This window comes from Nicotiana tomentosiformis, chromosome 10 (genome assembly GCF_000390325.3).
Source record: "Nicotiana tomentosiformis chromosome 10, ASM39032v3, whole genome shotgun sequence".
Classification (NCBI taxonomy): Eukaryota; Viridiplantae; Streptophyta; class Magnoliopsida; order Solanales; family Solanaceae; genus Nicotiana; species Nicotiana tomentosiformis.
The window spans coordinates 43,723,705-43,736,520 of NC_090821.1; the positions used below are offsets into that span (position 1 = coordinate 43,723,705).

Consider the following 12,816-nt stretch of genomic DNA (forward strand, 5'->3'; position numbering starts at 1 on the left):
TTAGTAGCATAGCACGAGACTTCTTTATTTCTATTAAAAGAAAAACTAACTATACCCGGTTCAAGAAAAACCCTTGGAAAAGAACAGCGGCACAAAGAAAAACCAAGGAAAAATTATTATATTACCTAAGAAAATAAAACGAAAATGAAAATTGTTTTTTATGTTTATTTTTTTTTCCATATTTATGTTTCGACCTTAATCCCTCAAGAACACGGTTGAGAAGATCCATTTTTGGAAAAAGTCAAAAAAATCGATTTTCATGCAAAATAATGACGAAAACACATGCAAAGATAAGGAAAAGAAAAAAAAATACATATTTACATCCCCACCCCAAACTTTAAATTATGGCATGTCTCTATAACACAAATAAAAAGAAAGAGGTAAACAAAACTCCCCAACCCAGTGCACACATCCATGCTGAAATTTTCTTCTCTAACTTATTGGGGCTCACCCCACACGTATCATGCTTGTCCTCTTCAGCTATCTCCTTTAGGACATCTACCTTAACATCAGAGCAGCAAACTCCTCTTTAGGTGCCCCTATTGCCTCCTTCATTTTGAACAACACTCTCTCTTCCCCTACTCTTAGCATGAGCTGCCTTTCCTGAATATCCAGTATAGCTCTGTCAGTAGCAAAGAGGGGTCTCCCTAGAATTAGAGGGACCTCCTTATTCTCTTCCATGTTCACCACGATGAAGTCCACAGGGAACGCAAATTTGTCCACCCGAACTAGCATAAGATTAATAGAAGCACCTGAATCACACAAAGATTTTTCAAAGTTAGTACTTCCTATAGAGAAAGGTATAGTGAAACTCCCTAGATCTCTATACTTTTTACGAAGCTTATTTTGCAGAATAGCACTACAATGCTCTATGAGCTTGACAACCGATGTCTCTTCCACCTTTTGCTTGTTGGACAATCTCTCCTTCAGGAACTTAGCATATGTTGGCATCTGTGAGAGTAGATTAACATACACCTGCTTGATCACTTCTAGAAAATGCCCAAATTGTTTGTCCATTTTCTCTCTTCTTTGCTTCTGCAGAAAAGGTAGAGCATGCATATATGTAACGACTCGGCCGGTCATTTTGGGTATTGTAGCCTATTTTCCCCCTTTATTGGTTATTATACATTCATTTATAGTTATGTGACTTTTCAGGGTGGTTGGTTTGGTTCTAGAGATATTTTGGAATGAATTGGGACACTTCGTCCCAAGGTTGGAAGCTTAAATTGAAAAAGTTGATGGGATGTTGACTTATGGGTAAACGACTCTGAAATAAAGTTTAGATGGTTCTGATAGCTTTGTATGGTAATTTTAGACTTAGGAGTAAGTTCGAATATTGATTTGGAAGTTCATAGGTCATTTTGGCTTGAATTGGCGAAAGTTGGAAAGATGAAGGTTTGGAAGGTTAAAAAGTTTGACCGATAGTTGACTTTGTTGATACAAGGCTCGGATTTTGGTTTCGGGAGTTGGAGTAGGTTCGTTGTATCATTCATAACTTGTGTGCAAAATTTGATGTCAACCGGTGTTGGTTTGATAGGTTTCGGCGTCGAGTTTAGAAGTTGGAAATCCATTAGTTTCAATAGGATTTAACTGCGGTGCGATTCCTATTTTTGATATTGTTTGATGTGATTTGAGGCTTTAAGGAAGTTCATATTGTGTATTAGGATGTGTTGGTATGTTTGGATGGGGTCCCGGGGCCCTCGGGTGTGATTCAAATTGAAATCAAATTGAATTTTGGACTTATGGAAAATCTATTATGTTTCTGATCTGGTGCGACCGCACCTTCGAGGTTTTGGCTGCAGGTGTGGTGTCGCATAAGTGACCATAGGGTCGCCGAAGTGGTCGTGAGTTGAACGGGGCAGTTGTGCATGTGCAAGGAGAATTCCGCACCTGCGAGCTCACAGGTGCGGGTAGCTGGTCGCAAAAGCAAATTTTGGCCTGGGAGGATGTTGTCGTAGAAGCGGACCTTAAATCGCAGAAGCAGACCCGCAGAAGAAGGATTTGGCCGAAGAAGCGGTTGGTCGAGAGTTTAATGAAACTTCACAGAAGCGAAGTGTTTTCGGCAAAATCGGAGATGCAGGTGCGGCTGGTGAGCCCGCAGAAGCGAAAATCACTAGGCAGAGTAATATAATCGATTGTTTGAGTCTTTTATTCATTTTTGGACTTGTGGAGCTCAGCTAGGGGTGATATTTGAGAGGGATTTCACTACAATTCAATAGGTAAGCAACTTTTGATCACTTTTATCCATTAATATTTAATACCCATTGGTTTTTACACCTAGATTATGTGTATTTGAGGTGAACGACACGCTGCTTCAATGGCTCGATATGAAAGACGACCACTCGGGATCAACTCAATCAATGAGAACCACAGTGAAATGCTTCTGTCATGCCAAAGCAAGGTAAGCGATCGATTACATTTGGGGAATTTGTGGTTTATGTGTTGGAGAGTAAGATTTGGGAATTTGTGGTCGGAATATGATATTTTTTGTATGTTTGGACTTGTTATTGAATGGGTATTCAAAATTTGTGAATTTTGTCGAGTTCCCAGGCGTGGGCCCAGGGTTGACTTTTTGGGTTGACATTCTAAATTTAGTTAAAGAACTTAGCTTTATCGTAAGAAATCGATTCCTATAGCTCGTATTGATTATACTAAGTTGTTTGTGACTAGATTTGAGTCGTTCAAAGGTCGATTCGCGAGGCAAGAGTTTGTTGGAGCACTAACTTGCGCAGTTTAAGGTAAGTAATATTTCTAAACTTGGATTAAGGATATTTAACCCTAAGGACTACGTTAAATGAAAGATATTGGGGTGATGTACATGCTTGGTGATGGGCGTGTGTGTGTGCACCGGTTTGCTAATGGTTTGGGGAGGCCTTTAGGATATTACCGGGCTTGTTTTACTATCACATCATGTTACTCCAACGTTCCCTCTACTTGTTTGATTATTTGAATTATGAATCATGTTAGACATCATGTCTATGCTATGTGCTAATTATTGAAACTTGATAGGTCTATTCTTGCTGTTTCTGAGTTATATACCTTATTTGCACACATATTCTTCGTCATGATAATATATATGCGCATGATATCTCTGTCTCAGTACTTCTTATTTGATTCCTCACATGTTGTTGATATCGCTTAAGGGTAAGCTATTTAATTGAATAATTGAGATGTATTAGTCTGAGACTTGAATGGTAAATGACCAAGTTTTGGGCCTTAGAGCCTATTTGGTACTGATTTGAGGTGACGTATACGCCGGGCCTATTTTGGGCTGAGTGTTATTGTTTTAAAGCGACGCGTGCACCATGCCTCATTATTGGGCTAAGTTATCTTAATTAGCGCTTGGGTAGGATCCGCCTCTCTGGAGTCTGACATGCCAGCAATGGGCGCAGACACACTGTTTCATATATGTGCTTGATGATGGCAGTTATGTCAGGCACCTATATAGTGCTAAGTAAAAATACTATTGATGGATCCACTATGATACTGTTGAATTACGTGTATACTTAACATGCAGGCATAGAGATGTACTTTCCTCATGCTAACTGGTAGTTGACCTACCTTACCTGTGTTGGGTTTTAAACTGTTATACTTGAAATCATGCCTAAATTTTTGAAATAAGGATGAGATGTACTTGATATCATTTATCTACCATTTCTACAGTTTATTTATTATTTTTCTAAACTATTATCCATTGTTGGTACTAGTATTTGACTGTGATTCTAAGCTCGTTACTACTCTCAACTAAAGGTTAGTGTTATTACTTATTGAGTAAATTAGGTCTGTTGTACTCATACTACATTTTTCATAACGTGTGCAGATCCAGGTATATCCAGCCAAGGTACTTTTCAGGCTTGAGTTGTTCCAGCTAATTGGGAGACTACGAGGTAGCAGCCATACCGTCCGCAATCCTTGAAGTTCTCTTCCTATTATTTTTATATTTACTGTTTCTCATATTCAGACAATTATATTAGAGGATGTATTTCATACCTTTCTATCTAGTAGTGCTCGTGTACTTGTTGACACCAAATTCTGGGGATATGATGTAGTAGCATTTTGACTTTATTCTCAAATATTTCATGATATTCTTCCGATATTGAGCTATTAGATCATGTTAATTCATTTTCATTGATAATCATGTGACTGTTGGCTTACCTAGCTGGTTGGGTTAGGTGTCATCATGACTTGTGGATTCTGGATCGTGACAAGTTGGTATCAGAGCACTAGGTTGCTTAGGTCTCACGAGTCACGAGCAAGTTTAGTAGAGTCTTGTGGATCAGTACGGAGATGTATGTATTTATCTTCGAAAAGTTACTGAATCGTTAGGAAACTTCATTTTCTTGCATTCTTATCGTGCGAATTTGTTAATTCCAAAGTTTGAAACTTGACTCTTCTATTCTCTCACATACGGTGAAGACACGTGCGACCGGATCGGGCGGACGACCACTAGTACCACCAGATAGGGCCGTGAGGCTGGGGACACCATAGAGGTTGAGGTGCAGCCCGTACAACAGCTAGAGAAGCACTTGTGGAGCCACCAGTTGCTCCAGCTGAGGAACATATACCAGATGTTATCGAGCCGGTAGGACCAGCTCAAGCACCAGTTGTACACATTGTGATTCCAGGCCTTCAGGAGGCTTTGGCATAGATTTTGACTGTATTCTGCACCAGCCACTTCTCAGTCCGGGTGAGGTGCTCAGACTCTTGCCGCCCATACTCCAGAGCAGTCAGCTCAGGGACTCCAGACACCGGGGGTACTACCAGCCCAGCCAGTTTCTGCTGCTCGGGCCAGGGTTGGCCCACCTATGAGTAATGATGAGTAGAAGTGACTATAGGGGTTTGGGAGGCTTAAGCCTCTGGAGTTCAGCGGGGAGGAGTCAGAGAATGCCCAAAATTTCTTAAATCGATGTCAGCGAATTCTTCGCACAACAGGTATTTTGGAGATCAGTGGGGTTGCATCTACCCATTTTCAACTGATAGGGGCAGCCTACCTATGGTGGCATGCCTATGAGTTGATCAGGTCAGTCGGTGCAGCGCCACTGTCATGGCATGAGTTCTCCATTCTCTTTTTAGAGAAGTTTGTCCCACTTACTAGCATTGAGGAGTTGCGTAGAGATTTTGAGTAGTTACGCCAGGGAGATATGACTATGACCCAGTATGAGATGATATTAGTAGATCTAGCCCGTCATGCTATATGGTTGGTTCCCACAGAGAGAGAGTGGATCATGAGGTTCATTGATGGCCTCAACTATGTCCTACATTACAGTTTGGCCCGAGAAGCTGCGGCGGATGTTAGGTTTGACCAGATGGTCAATATCTCTAGGCGCTTGGAGTTTGTTCGCAGGCTTGAGTGCGAGGGAAAGAGTCCCCATAGGTTTGGTGGTTTCAGTGGTACCTCATCTGGAGGTCAGTCACATCAGAGCAGAGGTCATCCTTACAGGCCTGCTCAGATGGCAGGTCCGGTTCATCGTGGTGCATCAGCTAATCATGGTTCATACAGTGCTCGTCCAGGTTAGACATTTTTCAGTTCCCTCCCAGCTCAGAGTTCATCCCGTGCTTCATCAATTCAGGGTTTGTCAGTACCGGGTTCTTCTAGTGGTTATTCTAGTTCTCGAGGTCCGATGTAAGCTCCACCACCATTTTTGGCTCGAGGTTGTTATGATTGTAAATAGTTGGGGCATGTGAGGAAGTATTGTCCCCGTCACTACAAAGGTCCAATCCAATAGGGAGGCCAGTCTATGACCCCTGTACCAGTTGCTACAGCACCTGCTCAGCCAGCTCGGGGTAGAGGTTGTATGGGTCGAGGTCACCCTAGATAGGGAGGTCAGACAGGTGGTGGTTAGGCTCGAAGTTATGCTATTCCCTCTATGCCAGAGGAAGTTGCTTCAGACGCAGTGATCACAGGTATTGTTCAGTATGCCACAGGGATGCTTCCATATTATTTGATCCTGACTCCACTTATTCATATGTATCATCACACTTTGATCGTTAAATAGATATGCCTCGTGATTCCTTAATTATGTATGTTCATGTATCTACGCCGGTGGGTGATTCTATTATTGTAGACCGTGTATATATCGGTCATGTCTTGTGACTATTGGGGGATTGGAGACGAGAGTTTATCTTTTACTACTTTGTATGGTTGAGTTTTGACGTAATTCTAGGCATGGATTGGTTGTCACCATGTCATGCTATTTTGGATTATCACGCTAAGATCGTGACAGTGGCGATACTAGGATTGCCTAGGATTGAGTGGAGAGGTTCTCCGAACTATATTTCTAGTAGAGTGATGTCCAACGGATGGTTGGGAAGGGATGTATGGCATATTTGGCCTTTGTGAGGGATGTTAGTATTGATACTCCTACCATTATGTTTGTACCAGTAATGAGAGACTTTCCGGATGTGTTTTCTGCAGACCTGTCGGGCATGCCACCCAACAGGGACATTTATTTTGGTATTAGCAGAGTTAAAGGAATTGAAAGAACAGCTTCAAGAGCTTATTGATAAGGGATTCACCAGGCCTAGTGTGTCTTTTTGGGGTGCACTAGTTCTGTTTGTGAAGAATGCGGATGGTATTGTGCGAGTGTACATTGATTATAAGTAGTTGAACAAAGTTGTAATTAAGAACAAGTACCCATTGCCGTGCATTGATGACATAATTGACCAGCTTCAGGGTTCTAGAGTGTTCTCTAAGATTTATTTGAGGTATGGATACCACCAGTAGAAGATTCAAGATTCTAATATTCTAAAGATGGCGTTCAGGACCCTCTATGGTCACTACGAGTTTCTTGTGATGTATTTTGGGCTGAACAATGCCCCACCAGCATTTATGCATCTGATGAATAGTGTATTCCAGCCATATCCTGATTCTTTTGTTATAATATTCATTGATGATACACTGGTGTACTCACGCAGCCAGGAGGATCATGATCAGCATCTGAGGATTGTACTCCAGACATTGAGGGAGAAGAAGCTTTATGCTAAATTCTCCAAGTGTGAGTTTTGGCTTGATTTTGTCGCGTTCTTGAGGCATGTGGTGTCCAATGAGGGGATTAAGGTAGATTCAAAGAAGATTGAGGTAGTTTAGAGTTGGCCTAAACTATCCTCAACTACTGAGATTCGAAGTTTTCTTGGTTTGGCCGGATATTATCGCCGATTCATTGAGGGTTTCTCATCCATTATTGCACCTTTGACTAGATTGACCCAGAAGGGTGTCCTATTCAGGTGGTCTGATGAGTGTGAGGAGAGCTTTCAGAAGCTCAAGACTACCTTAACCACAGCTCCAGTTCTAGTTTTAGCTTCAGCATCGGATTTATATACAGTGTATTGTGATGCTTCTCGGATTGGTATTGGGTGGGTCTTAATACAAGAGGGTAAAGTGGTTGCTTATACTTCACACCAGTTCAAGCCCCATGAGAAGAACTACCTCATTCATGATTTAGAGTTGGCAGTTATTGTTCATGCATTGAAGATCCAGAGGTATTATCTCTACGGCGTGTCTTGTGAAGTATTTATAGATCATCGAAGTCTACAAAACTTGTTTAAACAAAAAGATCTAAATTTGAGGCAACGAAGATGGTTAGAGTTGTTAAAAGACTATGATACCACCATTTTGTATTATCCCGAGAAGGCCGATGCCTTAAGTAGAAAGGCGATGAGTATGGGTAGTCTTTCATATATTCCGGTTGGTGAGAGACCACTAGCATCGGATGTTTAGGCCTTGGCCAATCAGTTCTTGAGGTTAGATGTTTCGGAGCCTAGTCGGGTTTTAGCTTGTGTGGTGTCTCAGTCTTCTTTATATGAGCGCATCAGAGAGCATCAGTATGATGACCCCCATTTTCTTTTCCTTAAGGACATGGTACAGCACGATGATGCTAAGGAGGTTTCTGTTGGAGATGATGGGGTGTTGCGGATGCAGGGTCAGATTTGTGTGCCCAATGTGGATGGGTTGTGTGAGTTGATTCTTGAGAAGGACCACAATTTGTGGTATTCCATTCATCCAGGTGCCAAAAAGATGTATCAGGACTTGAGGCAACACTATTGGTGGTGAAGAATGAAGAAAGATATAGTGGAGTATGTGGCTCGGTGCTTGAACTGTCAGCAGGTGAAGTATGAGCATCAGAGGCTGGGCGATTTGATTTAGAGACTTGAGATCTTTGAGTGGAAATAGGAGCGTATTACCATGGACTTTGTTCTTGTTCTCCCACGGACTTTGAAGAGCTTTGATGTTATTTTGTTGATTGTGGACCGGTTGACAAAGTCCGCACATTTCATTCCGGTTGTGACCACCTATTCTTCTGAGCGGTTGGCCGAGATCTATATTTTTGAGATTGTTCGCCTTCACGGTATGGCGGTGTCCATTATTTTTTATCAGGGCACGCAATTCACATTGTAGTTTTGGAAAGTAGTGCAGTGAGAGTTGGGCACATAGGTTGAGTTTATAGCATTTCACCCCCCAAACGGACGGACTGTCCGAGTGCACCATTCAGATATTGAAGGATATGCTACGCGCTTGTGTTATGGATTTTGGGGGTTCTTGGGATTAGTTTCTACCGCTTGCAGAGTTTGCCTAAAATAACAGCAACCAATCGAGTATTCAGATAGCTCCTTATGAGGCCTTATATGGGAGGTGGTGTCGGTCTCCATTTGGTTGTTTGAGCCAGGTGAGGCTAGGTTCTTAGGTACTAATTTGGTTCAAGATGCCTTGAAGAAAGTCAAGTTGATTCAAGATCGGCTTCGTATAGCACAGTCTAGACAGAAGAGTTACGCTGATCGAAAAGTCCGTGATGTTGCTTATATGGTGGGAGAGAAGGCATTGCTCAGAGTATCGACCATGAAGGGTGTGAGGAGATTTGGCAATAAGAGCAAGTTGAGCTCTCGGTATATTGGCCCTTTTGAGGTAAATGAGAGGATTGGAAATGTGGCCTACAAGCTTGCATTGCCAGTCTATCGGGTGTTCACCTAATGTTTCATGTTTCCATGATCCGGAAGTACTATGGCGATCCATCCCATGTTTTGGACTTCTTCACGGTTCAATTAGATGGAGATTTGACATATAATGTGGAGGCGGTTGGCCATTTTGGATCGGCAGGTTCGAAAGTTGAGATCAAAGATTATAGCTTCAGTGAAAGTTCAGTGGAGAGGCCAGCCAGTCGAGGAGGCTACCTGGGAAACCGAGCGGGAGATATGGAGAAGCTATTCATACATATTTGAGACTCCATGTAAGATTCTAGACCCGTTCGAGGACGAACGTTTGTTTAAGAAGGGGAGGATATAACGACTCGGCCGATCATTTTGGGTAATGTAGCCTCGTTTCCTCATTTATTACTTATTATATGTTCATTAGTGGTTATGTGACTTTCTAGGGTAGTTGGTTTGGTTCCAGGAATGTTTTGAAATAAATTGGGACACTTAGTCCCAAGGTTGGAAGCTTAAGTTGAAAGAGTTGACCATATATTGACTTATGGGTAAACGATTCAAGAATGGAGTTTTGATGGTTCCGATAGATTCGTATGGTGATTTTAGACTTAGGAATATGTTTAGATATTGATTTGAAGGTCCATAGGTCATTTTGGCTTAAATTAGAGAAAGTTGGAAAGTTGAAGGTTAGGAAGGTTGAGAAGTTTGACAAAGAGTTAGATATCGGGTTTAGATTTTAGTTTGGGGAGTTGTAGTAAGTTAGTTTTGTCATTCATGACTTGTGTGCAAAATTTGAGGCCAATCGGATTTGGTTTGAAAGGTTTCGGCATCGAGTTTAGAAATTGGAAATCCATTAGTTTCAATAGGCTTGAATTGGGGTGCAATTCGTGTTTTTGAAGTTGTTTTATGTGATTTGAGACTTCGACTAAGTTTGTATTATGTTTTAGGATATGTTGGTATATTTGGATGGGGTCCCGCGGGCCTCGAGTATGATTCGGATTGAAATCGGATTGAATTTCTCACTTATGGAAAATCTACTATGTTTCAGTTCTAGTGCAACCGCACCTGCAAAGTTTTGGCCGCAGGTGCGGTGCCGCAAAAGTGGCCATGGGGTCGCAGAAGCGGTCTGAGTTGAACTGGGTAGTTGCGCAGGTGCGAGGAGAATTTTGCACCTGCGAGCTCGTAGGTGCGGGCAGCTGGTCGCAGAAGCGGATTTTGGCCTGGGAGGATGTTGTCGCAGAAGCGGAGGAAACACATGTCCCATAGGAGTGGACCTTGGACCGCATAAGTGGACCTGTAGAAGCGGGATTTGGCTGCAGAAGCGGCTGGTCGAGAGTTTAATGAAACTTCGCAGAAGCGAAGTATTTTCCACAAAAGCGGAGCCGCATGTGCGGCTGGTGAGCCCGCAGAAGTGAGAATCGCTGGGCAGACTAATATAATCGAAGGTTTGAGTCTTTTCTTCATTTTTGGACTTGTGGAGCTCGGCTAGGGCCGATTTGTGAAAGGGATTTCACTACAATTCAAGAGCTAAGCAACTTTCGATCACTTTTATCCATTAATTGAATACCCTTTGGTTTTTACACCTAGATTATGTGTGTTTGAGGTGAAATTTGCGGAATTTGTGGTCTTTGTTAGAGAGTAAGATTTTGGGGATTTGAGGTTTGATTTGTGGTTGGAATTGGATGATTTTGGTATGGTTGGACTCGTTATTGAATGGGTATTCGGAATTTGTAAACTTTGTCGGGTTCCGGGGCGTGAGCCCGAGGTTGACTTTTTGAATTTGTTAAAGAACTTAGCTTTATTGTCTGGAATCGATTCCTATAGCTTGTATTGATTATATTATGTTGTTTGTGACTAGATTCGAGTCGTTCCGAGGCCGATTCGCAAGGAAAGGGTTTTTTGGAGCATTGAGTTGTGCACTTTGATGTACGTAACACTTCTAAACTTGGATTTGAAGATATTTAACCCTAAGGACTACGTTATATAAAAAATATTGGGGTGATGTACGCACTTGGTGACGGGTGTGTGTGCGTGCACCGGTTTGCTAATGGTTTGAGGATGCCTTTAGGCTATTATCGGGCTTGTTTTACTATCACATCATGTTACCCAAACGTTTCCTCTACTTGTTTGATTATATGAACTGTGAATCATAATAGGCATCATGTCTAGACTATGTGCTAACTGTTTGAGACTTGATAGGGCTATTCTTGCTATTTCTGAGTTATATACTTTATTTGCACATATATTCGTAGTCATGATACTATATCCGCGTATGATATCTCTGTCTCAGTGCTTATTATTTGATTCCTCACATGTTGTTGATATCGTATAAGGGTAAGCTGTTTAATTGAATAATTGAGATATATTCATCTGAGACTTGAACGGTAAATGATCGAGTTTTGGGCCTTAGAGCCGGTTTGGTACTTATTTGAAGTGACGCGTATGCTAGACCTATTTTGGGCTGAGTGTTATTGTTTTGAGACGATGCGTGCACCAAGCCTCATTATTAGGCTAAATGATCTTAATTAGCATTTGTGCAAGATCTGCCCCTCCGGAGTCTGACATGCCAGCAGTGGGCACAGGCACAGTGTTTCATATATGTGTTTGATGATGGGTAGTTATGTCAGGCACCCGTACACTGCTAAGTATAAATACTATTGATGAATCCACAGTGATACTGTTGAATTACGTGTATATTTGACATGCAGGCATAGAGACGTACTGTCCTCATGCTAACTGGTAGTTGACATGCCTTATCTATGCTGGGTTTTAATGTGTTATACTTGAAAGCATGCCTAAATTTTTGAATAAGGATGAGTTGTACTTGATATCATTTATCTACCATTTCTATGGTTTATTTATTATTTTTCTAAACTGTTATCGGTTATTAGTATTGGCATTGAGTGTCGTTCTGAGCTCGCCACTGCTCTCAACACAAGGTTGGTGTTGTTACTTATTGAGTACATTGGGTCGGTTGTACTTATACTACACTTTGCACTTCGTGTGCAGATCCAGGTACATTCGACCGAGGTAATTTTCAGGCTTGAGTTGTGCCAACTATTTGGGAGACTACGAGATAGTTGTCATACCGTCCGTAGTCCTTGAAGTTCTCTTTCTGTTATCTTTATCTTTACTGTTTCTCATGCTTAAACAATTGTATTAGAGGATTTATTCCGTACCTTGCTATCCAGTAGTGCTCGTGTACTTGTTGACACCAGATTTTGAGGATATGTTGTGTAGCATTTTGACTTTATTCTCATATATTTTATGGTACTCTTCCGCTATTGAGTTATTAGACTATGTTAATTTATTTTCATTGATAATCATGTGACTTTTGGCTTACCTAGCGAGTTGGGTTAGGTGCCATCACGACTTGTAGATTTTGGGTCATGACCATATATTTGCTTTCCTCAGTCTCCTCATTTATTGAATTTTTGTTGTTCTTCTTCTTTTTCAGATCTCTAGTCTTCCTCTTCTTTTTCAGACCATCCTCATTATCTACCCTCACTTCACCTTCATGATTTTCGTAATTGTTCTGCTCCTCCACAGTCTCCACTTGTCTTTGAATTAACTCACCCTTTTGTTTTGCATTGGGGTCCTTCAATACTTGCCCACTCCTTAACGACACCACATTTATTGTTTCTTTTAGATTCCTTTCGGTATCAGCAGGAAGATTTCATGGGACCCTCACAAACAAGAGATTAGAAACTTGCCCGCATGTCTTTCCATGTTCCTTTTGGGTGTGCCCTATTCCCGGAGGGCTGTGCCATGAGTTTCAAGTCTCTCATCTGTTTTAATAATGAAGGCCTTCATTAGATCTTCCATGCTAGACTGATTAGACTGTTGAGGCTAGTATTCTTGCCTTTGCTTATTTTGAAAGCAAAGATCTTCTTGTCC

General features: G+C 41.6%; 1 protein-coding gene across 1 annotated transcript; it reads right to left on the bottom strand.

Annotated features, from left to right (window-relative positions):
- Positions 1 to 498: 498 nt before the first annotated feature.
- Positions 499 to 1,017, bottom strand: LOC104115985 (uncharacterized). Its single transcript, XM_009626737.2, has one exon. It carries the CDS (start codon positions 1,015 to 1,017, stop codon positions 499 to 501), a length of 519 nt encoding a protein of 172 aa, XP_009625032.2.
- Between the last annotated feature and the right edge of the window lie 11,799 nt (positions 1,018 to 12,816).